Here is a 17,424-nt window from a genome sequence, read left to right on the forward strand (position 1 = left end):
TTGAGATCCGGGCTCTTCGCTGGCCATGGCAGAACACTGACAATCCTGTCTTGCAGCAAATCACGCACAGAACGAGCAGTATGGCTGGTGGCATTGTCACGCTGCAGGCACTACGATACATTAAGGACAGGAATGTGATTCTCCAGTCAGGAAAAATCTCACTTGAAACATAGGCAGCCAATATCAGAGTCTTAAAGGATATGCAAATTGTGTTGCACCTCAATTTAGCAAGGAACACAGCCGCCAGAGGAAGAGATTCCATGATGAGACCTCTGAAGAGGCGACAACTCAGGACAGTGCAGCAACGGTGTTTCAGAACACAGTGTTTTTTACTGCTATGGACAACATCATAAGTGACTTGGACACTAGGTTCCACACCACTGCAAAAATTGAAGAATCATTTTCTGCTGTTCTGAAAGTTGGGCAGATTAGTGAGGATAAAGTCCCTTCTGTGTGCCAACCAGTGATCATGAAGTATTCCAGAGATCTTACACCTGAGTTTCAAAAGGAAGTAAGACACCTGAGTTTCACTGTATATGCTGCCACTTTCCCCCCCTAACTTGTCCCCTCTTGGTCTCCTGAATGCAATTTGTAAGATGCAGCTGCAAAGCATTTTTGGAAAAGTGTGCATTGCTTTACATATATTTTGCACACTGCCTGTGACTGTTGCTGGTGGCGAGAGAGCTTTCAGTAAGCTAAAACGGATAAAAAACTATTTGAGGTCCACTATGTCCCAGGACAGGCTTTGTAGTCTTGCCATGCTGCCCATTGAAAGTCAGTTAGCTAGAAAGCTGGACTTCAAAGACTTGATCAGTGACTTTGCTAGCAAGAAGGCTCGGCGCTAGGCTCTTGGTGAGTAAGGCTGAGCAAGGGCCAGTGATAACTGTTAAATGCCATGGCTATGGATATTGGATCACTACACACATGATGTCCACAGGCTGAGAACAAGACTGAGAACAGACTGAGAACAAGATATATCTCAAAGTAATGGCTGGATTGCCATAAAATGTGTTATGCACAATCAAGACCCCAAGTGGAAGAAACCTATTGATTTGATGACCACTTGACCTTTCCCCTAGCGCCACCATCAGGCCTTTTCATTTCCATGTTGTTTTCCATTTTCCATTTCCACTTTTCCAGCTGCTGATTTTCTAGTTGGTATGTATACTTAGTTCAAACATCTGCTGCTGATTTTATTATTTGGTTTGTTATATCATGCTATAGATGATAATGTTCATTTATTTTAATTGAAGAGGTTAATGTATATTTAAGTTATATTTATTTTAAGTTATTCATGAATGCTAAGAGAATTTTCCATTCAAGAATTGTACCATTAAAATTACATGTAGACTGTGAAAGATGGCCTTTAGCACATTTCTTATAGAGGGTATCATTCTTGCATTAAATAGTGAATTCCACTGTATGCAGAATGTTGCATGCATGTCTGCCCAGTGTTACATTTTCACAGCTCACTGTCAGTAAATATCGTACAGTAAATATTGGACTACAAGAGAGTTACAAGCCTGCAAAGATAGAGTTATTTAAAGCTTTGGATGGTCGATTGGGTTCTGGAGGTGTGTGGTTACAGCAATTGGGCAGGGTAGGTGTGGCCTGTGGTGGTGGGGCCCAATATGATATATTTTCATGGGGCCCAAAATCCCTGGAGTTGTCACGACTTCCGCCGAAGTCGGCTCCCCTCCTTGTTCGGACGGCGTTCGGCGGTCGACATTACCGGCCTTCTAGCCATCGCCACTCCATTTTTCATTGTTCCATTTGTTTTGTCTTGTTCCCCGCATACCTGGTTTATATTCCCTAATCACACTGCATATATATATTCCTCTGTTCCCCCCATGTCTTTGTGTGGAATTGTTTTGTTTTGTGTTTGTTGTATCGCGCCAGTCTGGTTTTTCACCCTGGGCATTGCCTGTTCCCTATTTGGGGAATTACTGGTGAACCTTATTGTTATATTATTGATGTAATTTTGCGCTTGTCACTTTTGTTGGTTGGCTTGAGTTGTAGCTGTTTGCGCCCATCTGTTTGTTGCTCTTGGCTAATAAAGTTGCCTGATCACCTATTCTCTGCTCTCCTGCACTTGACTCGAATGACCAGCAGCGAAAACCCTGACAGGAGTGCCCCTGCCGACGATTATCCTTTTAAATCCAAGTCACATTAAGATTGATTTATAATTGGAACATAACCAAACCTCATCACCTTATATCTTACCCCCCTGTGGCAGGAAGTGACATCCCCAAAAACACCAACTATACGCCTAAAACACTTAAATGTCTCCTAGCCTCCCACACATAGGCTCCTGTCTGTCCCTAACACTACAACTACATCTGAATCTGAAACTAAATCATATAAAATTGGAATATAAATTATTTTATAAAACTCTAATAAATAAAAACTATTACAAAATCACAAAACTATAATAACCTTACAGCTGAAGGATGGGTCTGTAGAAATGTAAGCACTCTCAAGTTCATGATATGGTATCAACATTATAGTTTTAACCGTGTTGTGAGGCTATAGTGTTTGTTTACAACCATATTTTTTACAAACAAAGGAGTAAAACAAGCTTATATTTTGGGTTCTGGTGGTGTTAGACAGTTGAACCAATCTCATGAGGCATGTGTATGTTATATTCTTCAAGAATCAATGGCTATGTAAGGTTAATTTAATTTCAGTCCCAAAATTGATGTATCAATCACAGATTGCCCCTTTATGAGGCCTAACATATTTTTTACAATATTCCTACATTACTGCCTTTACCCATTCACTAGATTTTTGACGACAATGTCTCCCTTCGCTCATCCAATCCAATTCAATACCCAAAACAGACCAGTATGAATATATTATCTTAGGTCGCGTCAGACGGTATCCCACCCGCGCTGCTGCTTATCCAACCGCAGTGAACCCTCGTGCGGAGGCTACTTGATACTGCGCTTTGCAGGCTTCTATAGTAGCAGTGTGATGCATAGCCTAGGTGTGATGTCCAGTTGATGCACAGGCTTGAAAATAACGCAGCTGAGTTTGTGTCTATTTGTGGTGGTTTTTCTACTTTTCTCTTTATCTTGAATTCGCTTTTGACGCTCCGTGTCTCGGAATTTGTTCGCGACTGAATTACCGTTTCCAAGAGTGGATGCTGGATAAATGTGTTGGAGCATTTGTAGGATTTCTAAATTCGGAATGAAATGCAGGTAGGCTATTGTAAAAAAAAAAACGTGAACATTTTACTTCAATTGGAAACTTTTCATCTGTTCTTATATTTCTGGAAAATGTTTATGGTTCGGTTTTCATACAGATGCCCTGGTGTAAGTCGGTTGTTCAGCATGCCAATACTTTTGCTGTTATTTTTTATCTTCTCTTAGGTCTGGTAAACCCAGTGACACAGTCCATTTGAGATGTCCGAAATCCATAATTATAATCAAAGTCGACCCAGCAGCACACGTGGCAGTGATTATGTGTGGCAGTATGAATATTATGATGATGACGAGCCCGTGTCTTTCGAGGGTCTCAAGGCTCATCGATGTGAGTGACATCTTATTTTACTAAACGCCTGCCCTGGCCTCTTAATGAAACGCTAGACAAGTCAATTGATTGAGTGTGTGTGCGTGTGTACATTACATTTTGTCGGCGTGAATTTGTCGCTGTGCGTGTGTGTCTGCGCGCGTGCATGTTTGTTTACACTCCCACCACGTCTATCCTCTATTTTAATTGGGTTTCTATAATTGCATCAGGCAGCTGCTTCCCTGATTGTAATGCTCCTTTTTCCCCCCAAATCAGTGGGACCCCACTGGGCACAAACTGGTTCAATCAACCTTGTTTCAACATCATTTGTCAACATATTGTGATGTGGAATCTATGTGGAAAATACAGTGGATTTGCAAAAAGTCATCAACTGTTGTTTTGAGTGAAAATTCAACCACAGGATTATGTCATTATGGTAACCAATTTTCAACCAACCTCATAAAATATGTTGAATTTGTACCTTTGAAGCAACATCAGATACTCTATGCAATATCTGCTATAAGAAAAAATAATAAACTGGGTGGTTCGAGCCCTGAATGCTAATTGGCTGACAGCCGTGGTATATCAGACCGTATAACAAGGGTATGACAACATTTATTTTTACTGCTCTAATTACATTGGTAACCAGTTTATAATAGCAATAAGGCACCTCGGGGGTTTGTGGTATATGGCCAATATACCACGGCTAAGGGCAGTGTCCAGGCACTCCGCGATGCGTCGTGTATAAGAACAGCCCTTAGCCGTGGTATATTGGCCATATACCACAACCCCTCGTGCCTTATTGCTTAATTATAAGCTGGGCAGAACCTCCTACTGGAGAGTTGAGCCATCTACAGCTATCCCTTTGATCTTCCATCCAGGGTTTTAACCAAGCCCAGCTTAGATATTTTTCACTGAGTATTACCAATGTGAGAATGATTTGAGAAATCTACACCTAATAGATTCACTGTTGCGATCAAAGTCATTCCAAAGGGTAAGTTTAACAGAGCAAATTAAATGTTCCAATACTTCAATCATATAAACTCAGCAAAAAAGGAAACGTCCCTTTTTCAGGACCCTGTCTTTCAAAGATAATTTGTTTCCCATGCTTGTTCAATGAACCATAAACAATTAATGAACATGCACCTGTGGAACGGTTGTTAAAACGCTTACAGACGGTAGCCAATTAAGGTCACAGTTATGAATACTTAGGACACTAAAGAGGCCTTTCTACTGACTCTGAAAAACACCAAAAGAAAGATGCCCAGCGTCCCTGCTCATCTGTGTGAACGTGCCTTAGGTATGCTGCAAGGAGGCATGAGGACTGCAGATGTGGCCAGGGCAATAAATTGCCATGTCCGTACTGTGAGACGCCTAAGACAGCGCTACAGGGAGACAGGACGGACAGCTGATCATGGCAGACCACGTGTCACAACACCTGCACAGGATTGGTACATCCGAACATCACACCTGCGGGACAGGTACAGGATGGCAACAACAACTGCCTGAGTTACACCAGGAACGCACAATCCCTCCATCAGTGCTCAGACTGTCCACAATAGGCTGAGAGAGGCTGGACTGAGGGCTTGTAGGCCTGTTGTAAGGCAGGTCCTCACCAGACATCACCGGCAACAACGTCACCTATGGGCACAAACCCACCGTCGCTGGACCAGACAGGACTGGCAAAAAGTGCTCTTCACTGATGAGTCGCGTTTTTGTCTCACCAGGGGTGATGTTCGGATTCGCATTTATCGTCAAAGAAATGAGCGTTACACCGAGGCCTGTACTCTGGAGCAGGATCGATTTGGAGGTGGAGGGTCCGTCATGGTCTGGGGCAGTATGTCACAGCATCATCGGACTGAGCTTGTTGTCATTGCAGGCAATCTCAACGCTGTGCGTTACAGGGAAGACATCTTCCTCCCTCATGTGGTACCCTTCCTGCAGGCTCATCCTGACATGACCCACCCAGCATGACAATGCCACCAGCAATACTGCTTGTTCTGTGCATGATTTCCTGCAAGACTGGAATGTCAGTGTTCTGCCATGGCCAGCGAAGAGCCCGGATCTCAATCCCATTGTGCACGTCTGGAACCTGTTGGATCGGAGGGTGAGGGCTAGGGCCATTCCCCCCAGAAATGTCCGAGAACATGCAAGTGCCTGGGTGGAAGATTGGGGTAACATCTCACAGCAAGAACTGGCAAGTCTGGTGCCCATGAGGAGGAGATGCACTGCAGTACTTAATGCAGCTGGTGGCCACACCAGATACTGACTGTCACTTTGATTTTGACCCTCCCCCCCCTTTGTTCAGGGACACATTATTCTATTTTTGTTAGTCACATGTCTGTGGAACTTGTTCAGTTTGTTTCAGTTGTTGAATCTTGTTATGTTCATACAAATATTTACACATGTTAAGTTTGCTGAATATAAACGCAGTTGATAGTGAGAGGACGTTTCTTTTTTTGCTGAGTTTATATTCAATTCTGTTATTTAGGACTAAAGCATTTAGGAAGTCATCAACAGCTATTGTTTAAATTCATCCCGGGATAAAAAAAAATATATAGCCAAACCCTATAGGCCTAGGTTTACAGTGCCTTGCACAGTCGCCCCCCCCCTTGGCGTTTTTCCTATTTTGTTGCATTACAACCTGTAATTTAAATTGATTTTTATTTGGATTTTATGTAATGGACATACACAAATAGTCCAAATTTGTGAAGCGAAAATAATTACTTGTTTCTAAAAATAACAAACGAAAAAGTGGTGCGTGCATGTTTATTCACCCCCTTTGCTGTGAAGCCCCTAAATAAGATCTGGTGCAACCAACTACCTTCAGAAGTCACATAATTAGTTAGATTGCACACTGGTAGACTTTATTTAAGTATCACATGATCTCAGTATATATAAACCTGTTCTGAAAGAGCCCAGAGTCTGCAACACCACTAAGCAAGGGGCACCACCAAGCAAGTGGCACTATGAAGACCAAGGAGCTCTCCAAACAGGTCAGGGACAAAGTTATGGAGAAGTACAGATCAGGGTTGAGTTATAAAAAATAAATCAGAAACTTTGAACATCCCACAGAGCACCATTAAATCCATTATAAAAAAAATGTGAACTAATATGACACCACAACTAACCTGCCAAGAGAGTGCCGCCCACCAAAACGTGCAGACCAGGCAAGGAGGGCATTAATGTCACGGTTGTCGTATGGATTGGACCAAAATGTAGTGGGAATATGTATACTCATCTTCTTTTTATTTGAAGAAGGAGAAACAACTAAATACGTATACAAACAATGACGAAACAGTCCTGTCAGGTGCAACAAACACTAAACAAGGAACAACTACCCACAAATCCCATAGAAAAACACCCCTCTTAAATAGGACCTTCAATTAGAAGCAACGAGGAGCAGCTGCTTCCAATTGAAGGGCCACCCAATAAACATCACATAGAAATGGACATACTAGAACTAACATAGAAAAAGACTAACAAAGAACATAGCCCAACAAACCCCAAAACACTAAACAAACACCCCTCTTAAATATGAACATAGCCCAACAAACCCCGAAACACTCTAAACAAACACCCCCTGCCACGTCCTGACCAAACTACAATAACAAATAACCCCTTATACTGGTCAGGACGTGACAATTAATCAGAGAGGCAACAAAGAGACCAAAGATAACCCTGAAGGAGCTGCAAAGCTCCACCGCGAAGATTGGAGTATCTGTCCATAGGACCACTTTAAGCCATACACTCCACAGAGCTGGGAATTATGGAAGAGTGGCCGGAAAAAAATAAGCAAACATGTTTGGTGTTCTCCAAAAGGTATGTGGGAGACTCCCCAAACATATGGAGATGGTACTCTGGTCAGATGAGACAAAAATTTAGCTTTTTGGCCATCAAAGAAAACGCTATATCTGGCGCAAACACAACACCTCTCATCACCCCGAGAATACCATCCCCACAGTGAAGCATGGTGGTGGCAGCATGCTGTGGGGATATTTTTCATCGGCAGGGACTGGGAACCTGGTCAGAATTGAAGGAATGATGGATGGTGCTAAATACAGGCAAATTCTTGAGGGGAAACCTGTTTCAGTCTTCCAGAGATTTGAGACTGGGACAGAGGTTCACCTTCCAGCAGGACAATGACCGTAAGCATACTGCTAAAGCAAAACTCGAGTGGTTTAAGGGGAAACATTTAAATGACTTGGAATGGCCTAGTCAAAGCCCAGACCTCAATCCAATTGAGAATCTGTGGTATGAATTAAAGATTGCTGTACATCAGCGGAACCCATCCAACTTGAAGGAGCTGGAGCAGTTTTGCCTTGAAGAATTGGCAAAAATCCCAGTGGCTAGATGTGCCAAGCTTATAGAGACATACCCCAAGAGACTTGCAGCTATAATTGCTGGAAAAATGTGGTGGGGGGGGTGAAAAGTTATGCACGCTCAAGTTTTCTGTTTTTTTGTCTTTATTCTTGTTTGTTTTACAAGAAAAAATATTTTGCATCTTCAAAGTGGTAGGCATGTTGTGTAAATCAAATGATACAAACCCCACAAAAATCAATTTTAATTCCAGGTTGTAAGGCAACAAAATAGGAAAAATGCCAAGGTGGGTGAATACTTTCGCAAGCCGCTGTATATAAAATGGAATCGGCAAGTTAATAATACATATGTTGCATTCACTTCTCCATCGTATCCAAAAATCTCACCAAAACAATCTTACTGTATTTAAAGAGAGGGAATAAGAGAAACCTGAAGCAGGGAGAGATGGAGATGATGTAACGTCTTCCAACGCAGTGTGCTTGTTTTACAACTTAATGACTATTTACTGACCGGAACTGGACCATAATCCCTTGTTGATCTGATGTTGCAGACTCCATCGTCATCGGCTTCTGGGTGGGACTAGCCGTGTTCGTCGTCTTCATGTTCTTCGTCCTCACCCTGCTGACCAAGACAGGAGCCCCGCACCAAGAGTGAGTTGAAAACAGCCCCTCTTTCCCCCCCTAAACCGTGCAATCTGTCTACCCCATCTACGTTCTGCTTTTCCCCTGAAACCCTCTACCCCTTACCTCTCCCCCCTTTGCTGGGAGCCCTTCTAGCACCATGGACAGCCCCAGAAACTAGCATTGCGGTTTCAAGGACTTTTTCTCAATTGTCTCAGTCTGTCTCCTCCTTGCCACCTCTCCGTTATCTGCACTAATCTAAAATAATTGAGCAGGTGAAAGCCAGCCTAATGATGAGCTTCCACCATATTGTTTTCGCCTGCCAAGTCTTTTCTAATCAGTGCAAATGAAGGAGAAGACCCGAGGAGAGAACAGATTTTTAGACAATTGAGACAGAGCCAAAGACCGATTCCCTCCTTGTTGATACCCAACCGTCTTACCTACCGCATTGCAGAACAACTATGGATAACTTTTAGCTTTTTGGTTAATATGCCATCAGCAGGATTTCCATTAGTAGATAATAAATAAGAAAGAGAGGTATATGTCAAGGAGAAATAAGGAGCTTTATTTTCATCTGTTTATATTCATTTGTCTCTGCATCAATCCATTAAGTCTCACCTCTCGAGGCTGTTTCATGGCACTTTAGAGGCAGATGGCTTGGCTCTGGAGTGGAAACACACTAACACTAGAGCTTCCATTAACACAAAACGCTGGTGACACACTGGTGTGGAGGTAAGTCTCAATGGAAAAAGCACCAATTGTGTTGCTCACTCCCATATGGTTATTGGCAAGACAGCACAAACAGATCTGGGACCAGGTTAGGAAAGGCTACCTTTGGAAAAAAAAACATCCAGTAATCACCCAGTGAATATAATCTGTTTTCTCCGTAATGTGATAAATCATCAACCTGTTAAGATTATTTCTGAATCACACGATCTAATAAAGGATTCAATCAAATATTGGATTATAAGACATTCACAAGAGCTATATTGCTGTCCTTGAAAGTAATATAAATTCATTGACACGTATTGCTCCTTCTACTTTGTCCCTTCCCACTGGGCAACTGTTGAATCAACGTTGTTTCCACGTCATTGCAACCTCAAAAAATCTATGTGATGACGTTGAATCAATGTGGAAAAATGATTGGATTTGCAAAAAGTCTAAAAGTAAGGTCATTTTGTATTTTTTTTCACCCAACTTTTAACCTAAATACAACGACATGGTGACATTTTTGTTGTTGATTTCACGTTAAATTGACGTTAGTTGACAACTCAACCAAATGTAAATCTAGACTTGAACTGACGTCTGTGCCCAGTGGGTTCTCTCCTCTTCATCTTGCTCACATCCTCGCCACTTAACTTCTCTGCTCTTTCATCGACTTCTCTCTGCCCTTTCCTTTCCATCCATCCTCATAATCTTTCCTAAAGTCCTATTAAATTGAATTTCTCGCCACCCCTATCTTCTTCTACTAACCCTTCACCTCTTTAACTAACCTCCCCTCTTCTCTCTTATCCTCTCCTCTCTTTCTAACCCCCTCTTCTCTTCTCTCCTTTTATCCTCTCTCTTCCCTCCTCTCTAACCCCCCCCACTCTAACCGCCTCTGTGAGAGAGCTGGCCATTACTCTAACACTTAAAAGGCTTAAAATCGGACTGAGAATGCCCTGTTCAAAATTACTTTATTTATTTAAAACTGCAGTAGCAGAGCAAGTTAAACATACAAAACTGGCAGCTAAAACTGATATGGCTCACCGTAGTTAAAAGTAGTTCTGAATACACAGGACATGGTGTTATAAATCCTTTGTGCCAATAGTTGATTGTGAGCACTAACTTAACTTGCTTGATGTTGTTGAGATGGGGATAAGTGGGCACCTTCCATCTTAAATGTTTTGTTGATGAGTCCACAGCATTTCCAGAAGGCTCAACAGTGAATTCTGGTATCCCAGAACCAGCCCCCTCTATACCTGCTCAATCTCCCTCCCGCTCACTTTGAGGCCCATCTGGGTTATTTTCTCTTCAGCCAGAGCCACTGGCTACCCCTTTCAGCAGCCTCTGAAGTTGCCTTGATGGTTTCACATAAGGCTTGGCAGTGGATCCCAAGGTCCTTCAGCAACCTGGTAGTAGATGTTGCCACAAATCCACGACACCCAACGTCCACTGGGCAAACTTGCTTTCCAGCCTCCCTGCTCTGTATCCACTGCAAGTTCAGCCTCTTCCTCTCGTATGCCTCGTCCACCTTATCCTCCCAAGGCACTGTTAACTCCACAAAGTAGAGAGCGCACAAAGAGTTGGACCATAGTAGACCATAGTACCAGGTTTGGTCTTAGGTTGGTAACAGCTGTTGTATCTCAGATGGAACTGAGGCATTGGCCCACATCCGTCAGCATTTTCCATTCAAGGGCCGCATTCAGCTTTCCAGCCTCTGTCCTTGGAGAGAGATTTCTCTGTTTTTGTTCTCCTCTGTGGACAAATGCTTTTTGTTTCGTAGGGTCAGGTGTTCTGGGAGGCAAGGCATTGATGGTTGTTCACTGGGGTTCAAAGCTTCAGCTTGGCAGGATGGATGGACGTGTCAATGCTCTTGAGGCCTCTGATGGTCTGCATTAGCACCTGGGCATGGTCTGTGTCCTTGAGACTTGCATCATACCATCTTCACCTGGGCTTGGTCTGTGTCCTTGAGACTTGCATCATACCATCTTCACCTGGGCTTGGTCTGTGTCCTTGAGGCTTGCATCATACCATCTTCACCTGGGCTTGGTCTGTGTCCTTGAGGCTTGCATCATACCATCTTCACCTGGGCTTGGTCTGTGTCCTTGAGGCTTGCATCATACCGTCGTCACCTGGGCTTGGTCTGTGTCCTTGAGGTTTGCATCATACCGTCGTCACCTGGGCTTGGTCTGTGTCCTTGCGGCTTGCATCATACAATACTTCCAAGGGTTTTTATGGGCTGCTCTGTTGGTATTGGCTCATCATCGATGAAGAAACCTTTTGTCAGACAGTTTACCTTTGGTGATGTACATGCTTCTTGACGTTATCTTGAAGTTATCCAAGCAGGCACCTGGTGCATGCTGCAGTTGTGGTCATGGTTGTCATGTATGCTCAGATGGGTGGTAGACGCACTCCGGACTTCAATCGCTCACTACCCACTTTGATGTTTTCATTATCACCTCCATAGCCATGGTAAAAGCCAGTAGAGAGATGGTGCAACCTGCCAGTAAGCCAATTTCCATGCACTGCCATGTGTTGGTGAATTCTGGTGTTCTGAAGAGTCGCAGGTCTTGGAAGTATGCCTTGACAAGGGTTGTGATGGACTCTGGAACCTTGAAGAAATCGAATGTTGCCCAGAGGAGATTGTGTGGAACTGAGCCGAATGCAGTGGTGAGGTCAAGAAATATGGTGTGGAGATCTCTCTTCTCTCTCATGGCAGACTGAATTTGCTTCCAGATCATGCATGCATGCTCCAGACATTCGGAGAACAAGCCTGGAATTCCTGCTTTTTTTCATTGGTTTGTATCAACCAGTTTGTTAAAATTATGCAGGTAATGTTATTTGATATAATTAAAGTCTATCTGCTAATTTCATAACTGATCTATTCTTTCTTTCCAGATAGCTTGACATCCTTTGAGCTGTGGCGCAAAATAAGTTTTACCCTCTACATTTAGGAGGCAGAATTGGCTGATATCTGAGGACTCCTTTTCTTAAGGGATCAGTACTCCTGCTCTCTGCCAAGCGTTTGGTATGACTTGCATCTCCTATGCCACTCACATTAGCCTCCACAGACGTCAGGTGCACTCTTGTATAGCCTGTACGAGACCCCGTTAGGCCAGAGCATCATCAGCCTCAGGGCCAATCTTACTGCGTCCGCAACCTCGTTCCATTTCAGAGGCCATCCATCTGATGTTCCAGCTGTTCGATCGGATATCTGATGGAATAACAGTCTGCTCATGCGAATTCTCATCAGTGTGTTTTTTCCAGGTGACCCTCCAGCTCTTGCTTTTAGAGTTCTGCTTTTTTCCTTGGTGAAAAGCGCTTTGATGAATTTGAAAGGGATAATTAATTGAACCCACCTGGTGTCCCAGGTCTAAATCAGTCCCTGATTAGAGGGCAACAATGAATAAACGCAGTGGAACTGCCTTCGAGGTCCAGAGTTTAGTTTGAGGGCTCTAGGCAGCTTCACCTTAGGTTTAAACCCACTTTTTCTTTCTTGCTGGATGGGCTCAATACACTCCACATTTGATGTTTATGTGCATGAGTTAACCTGCTCAGAGACAGGGGTACTGATATTCTGAAAACTTTGGTTTTGCTCGAGTCACTGAACATTCGACTGACTTAAATGACTTCTCAAGAAGTACTGATCAATGCGAGGCCCCTGTTCTCCCTCCTCCAAGCACATTCTACTGACACAAACATTCTGGCACACCTACTTTAAGATGGCAGGTGACCCAATTACTGAGCTGAAACCCCTGTTTCAATTGCCGACTTCCATTAACTGGACCAATAGAAAGAGTTGACAATGAACACATGACTGCAATTGGTTGAATATTATGGGAAAGATCTAGTTATTGGAACGTTTGGCTCTATAAATACTTGGAATAAATACACTTTAAAATGAAGGTCTCTATTGAAGGCCTCTCTTTCACACTCTCCCTCTCTCCTCTCCTTGTAACATCTCGCTCTCTATTCTCCCTCCCCAACAGAAACCCGGAGCCGTGCGAGAAGCGCCACCGGCTGGGGAACTGCGTCGTGGACATCCGCTGCCCCCAGGGGGACTCCCTGGCCGACGAGGACAAGGCCTTCTCGCGCCCCCTTCTGGACGAATCACGCTCCCTCTTCTACATCAGCAAGGAGAAGCAGGGGAGAGGGGGAGCAGGGGGTGGATGTGGGCCACATAGGGTCCGCGGGAGGTTGGGAGGACGCAGCTCCTTCGGGTTGGAGGAGATGGGGGAGGCGGGGGATGCCAGCGAGCGGGGAGACGGCGGTATCGACCTCCAGGGACTTCCGGAGGAGGGAAAGTCACAGAGGGAACACAGCTTCCTGTCGCACCACTTCGACATTCCCAACTTTGTGAACTCGGAGCACAGCTCAATGATGGGAGAGGATGATCTGCTGCTCTGTGAGCCGCCCGTCCTCCTGGACAGCCACCACGTCATCAGCTGAGGCCCCACCCCTCCACATACATCTGTGACATCATTATTGGAGATATGTTACCGTAGCTGCAGATGAATGGCAATACTTGAGTTCCAAATGGCCTCTGCTCATTTCTTTTATAGGAGTGTGGACTAACAGTTACTGTAAAGTGACACTGACCACACCCATGACTACCAGGGTTGTGTTCATTAGGGCATGCAACCGAAAACACTTTGCAACATAAAAACGAACATTTGTGTTTCTTATTGGACAATTCCAGTTAGTCCCGCCCTGTTTCAGTCCGTTTTCCTGTGTTTGGTGCCTCATGAACATGACCTAGCTCTTTTCCATCTGGCTATTGGCTGAAAATATTCTCTACAAACCACCATCAGCCCCTGGTGAACCATACTTGTTAGTTTGTACTAATAGGTTGACAATGTTTTTTGCAAGGGAGAATATTCAGAAGTGGAAACTGCAGTCTCTTTTTTAAATTTTACCTTTATTTAAGTAGGCAAGTCAGTTAAGAACAAATTCTTATTTACAATGATTGCCTAGGAACAGTGGGCCTTGTTCAGGGGCAGAACAACAGATTTGTACATTGTCAGCTCGGGGATTCAATCTAGCAACCTTCAGGTTACTAGCCCAACACTCTGACCACTAGGCTACCCACCGCCCCGAACCATCATGAACCATTACTCTATCTTAATAGCTAACTCATGAATTCATTTTATAAGTATGGGCTGGATGACACTACACTGGAGAGATGAGATGCCTCTTTATGAGAAACCATCTCATAAAGATTGAATGAAAAAGCAGAGAGGGGGTTGGAGAAGAGGGAGCGAGAGAGAGAGAGAGAGAGACTGTGTGGAATACATATTGATGAACACTAGTCTTCCGTTGCCCTTGTCGTATCTCGACTGAGAAATTTTCCAGACAGAAACCTCATCAGACACTAAAGAAACAGGTTCTAAATGTATAAATGCATGTATAAATACTGTTAATGTATAGATGATTATACAGGTAATATAAACCTTCAGACATGAGTCTCTGAGTTTCTTTTGTTTACAGGTATATTACACTAGCATAGCATAAACAGCTAATAAAAGTCTTAGGCCAGCTTCAGAACCTGCAGCTGCATCTAATCTAATCTTTGTTTGCTTTAATTCATCTTTATGAAAGAACAGAAAAAACAAACCTTTCATAATACAAACACATTAGTCAATAACAAGATGACAATAAAATATACAAGGAGATTGTCTCATTGTGAGTTAGAGGAGATGACTCATCCTGCATTCATCTTGCAAAGACTAGCCTGCATCCCAAATGTCACCCTATTCTCTTTAGTGCACAACTTTTGACCAGGGCCCCATGGGCTCTGGTCAAACATTGCGCACTAAATAGTGATTGGTTGCAATTTGGGACACATACAAAGAGGTGTGTGGCGAATACAAGTGAGCCGATCAGCATTAGATGTCAATTAATGCATTCAAACTAGGAGACTTAATGCTGACAAACAAGGGAGGGAGGGAGGTAGGTACAAACACTAAACCTGCCATCTACACTCTTAGAAATAAAGGTGCTATCTAGAACCTTAAACGGTTCTTCGGCTCTCCCCATAAGAGAACCCATTGAAGAACCCTAGTTGGTTCCAGGTAGAACCCTTTTGGTTCTATATACACTACATGACCAAAAGTATGCTCATTGAACATCTGATTCCAAAATGATGTGCATTAATGTGCAGTTGGTCCCCGCCTTTGCTGCTATAACAGCCTCCACTCTTCTGGGAAGGCTTTCCACTAGATGTTGGAACATTGCTGTGGGGACTTGCTTCCATTCAGCCACAAGCATTAGTGAGGTCGGGCGCTGATGTTGGGTGATTAGGCCTGGCTCGCAGTCGTTGATCCAAATCATCCCAAAGGTGTTCGATGGGGTTGAGGTCAGGGCTCTGTGCAGGCCAGTCAAGCTTTATGCACATAGTTGGCACTATGCATTGAGGCAGGTAGCGTTCTCCTGGCATCTGCCAAACCCAGATTCGTCTGTCAGACTGTCAGATGGTAAAGCGTGATTCATCACTCCAGAGAACGCGTTTCCACTGCTCCAGAGTCCAATGGCGGCAAGCTTTACATCACTACAGCCGGCGTTTGGCATTGCGCATGGTGATCTTAGGCATGTGTGCGGCTGCTCGGCAAAGGAAACCCATTTCATGAAGCTCCCGACAAACAGTTCTTGTGCTGACGTTGCTTCCAGAGGCAGTTTGGAACTCAGTAGTAAGTGTTGCACCCGAGGACAGATGATTTTTACGCGCTACAAGCTTTAGCACTCGGCGTTCCCGTTCTGTAAGCTTGTGTGAACTACCACTTCGCGGTTGAGATGTTGTTGCTCCTAGCTGTTTCCACTTTACAATAACAGCACTTACGGTTGACCGGGACAGCTCAAGCAGGAAAGAAATTTGACGAACTGACTATGATGGTGCCACGTTGAAAGTCACTGAGCTCTTCAATACGGGCCATTCTACTGCCAATGTTTGTCTACGGAGATTGCATGGCTGTGTGCTCGATTTTATACACCTGTCAGCAACAGATGAGACTGAAATAACCAAATTCACTAATTTGAAGAGGTGTCCACATACTTACAGTTGAAGTCGGAAGTTTACATACTCCTTAGCCAAATACATTTTAAACTCAGTTTTTCACAATTCCTGACATTTAATCCTAGTAAAAATTCCCTCTTAGGTCAGTTAGGATCACCACTTCATTTTAAGAATTTGAAATGTCAGAATAATAGTAGAGAGAATTACTCATTTCAGCTTTGTTTTCTTTCATCACATTCCCAGTGAGTCAGAAGTTTACATACACTCAATTAGTATTTGGTAGCATTGCCTTTAAATTGTTTAACTTGGGTCAAATGTTTCGGGCAGCCTTCCACAAGCTTCCCACAATAAGTTTGGTGAATTTTGTTCCATTCCTCCTGACAGAGCTGGTATAACTGAGTCAGGTTTGTAGGCCTCCTTGCTCGCACACGCTTTTTCAGTTCTGCCCACACATTTTCTATAGGATTGACGTCAGCGCTTTGTGATGGCCTCTCCAATACCTTGACTTTGTTGTCCTTAAGCCATTTTGCCACAACTTTGGAAGTATGCTTAGGGTCATTGTCCATTTGGACAACAAACATAACGATGGTCATTATGGCCAAACAGTTCTATTTTTGTTTCATCAGACCAGAGGACATTTCTCCAAAAAGTACGATCTTTGTCCCCATGTGCAGTTGCAAACCGTAGTCTGGCTTTTATTTTTAATTTTTTTGAATATTTTATTTTTGCATTTTCCAATTAAGAACATTCAAAACAAAAGTGAAAATATGTTAGACAACAAAGGACAAAGTGACGGTAACAGACGAGCGTAATAAAAAATAAAAATTATATATACGGGCATACATAATACATAAAAAACATACATGATACATAAATCATAATAAAATAAATATTAATAATAATAATGAGACATTGATTAATATGGTCACCTGCTGTAAGCTACATATTATACATTACGTGTGAAACATTATATAAGAATTATATAGAGATTCAATCAATGTGGTGTGGGGGGAGATTCTCCATATAGTCAATAAAAGGTTGCCAAATTCTGTAAAATGTCTTTAACTTATTCCTCAAGCAGTAAGTGATTTTCTCCAGTGGGATACAACTATTAACTTCCGATAGCCACATTGCCACTGGTAGGGGGGAATCCGATTTCCATTTCAAGGCAATACATTTCTTGGCAATCGCTAGCAATATTTCTGTTAGCTTTATAGTATGACTTTGCCTAAGATTGGTGTTAGTATAGTTACCCAGTAGGCA

At 43.2% G+C, this 17,424-nt stretch overlaps 1 protein-coding gene across 1 annotated transcript; it reads left to right on the top strand.

Moving 5' to 3' along the window:
- The first annotated feature begins 3,375 nt into the window (after window positions 1–3,375).
- LOC106571234 (melanocortin-2 receptor accessory protein 2A) lies at window positions 3,376–14,602 on the top strand. The gene is made up of 3 exons (XM_014144024.3): window positions 3,376–3,531; window positions 8,381–8,480; window positions 13,142–14,602. Exons 1-3 carry the CDS (start codon window positions 3,405–3,407, stop codon window positions 13,599–13,601), a joined length of 687 nt encoding a protein of 228 aa, XP_013999499.1. The 5' UTR covers window positions 3,376–3,404; the 3' UTR covers window positions 13,602–14,602.
- The last annotated feature ends 2,822 nt before the right edge of the window (window positions 14,603–17,424 follow it).

This window comes from Salmo salar, chromosome 15, assembly GCF_965601325.2.
Source record: "Salmo salar chromosome 15, fSalSal1, whole genome shotgun sequence".
NCBI classification, from domain to species: Eukaryota; Metazoa; Chordata; class Actinopteri; order Salmoniformes; family Salmonidae; genus Salmo; species Salmo salar.

Coding starts and splice junctions, on each gene's coding strand:
- LOC106571234 (XM_014144024.3), top strand. CDS start 3,405: ATGTCCGAAATCCATAATTATAATCAAAGTCGACCCAGCAGCACACGT. Junction 3,532..8,380: donor GGGTCTCAAGGCTCATCGAT/GTGAGTGACATC, acceptor CTGATGTTGCAG/ACTCCATCGTCATCGGCTTC. Junction 8,481..13,141: donor ACAGGAGCCCCGCACCAAGA/GTGAGTTGAAAA, acceptor CCTCCCCAACAG/AAACCCGGAGCCGTGCGAGA.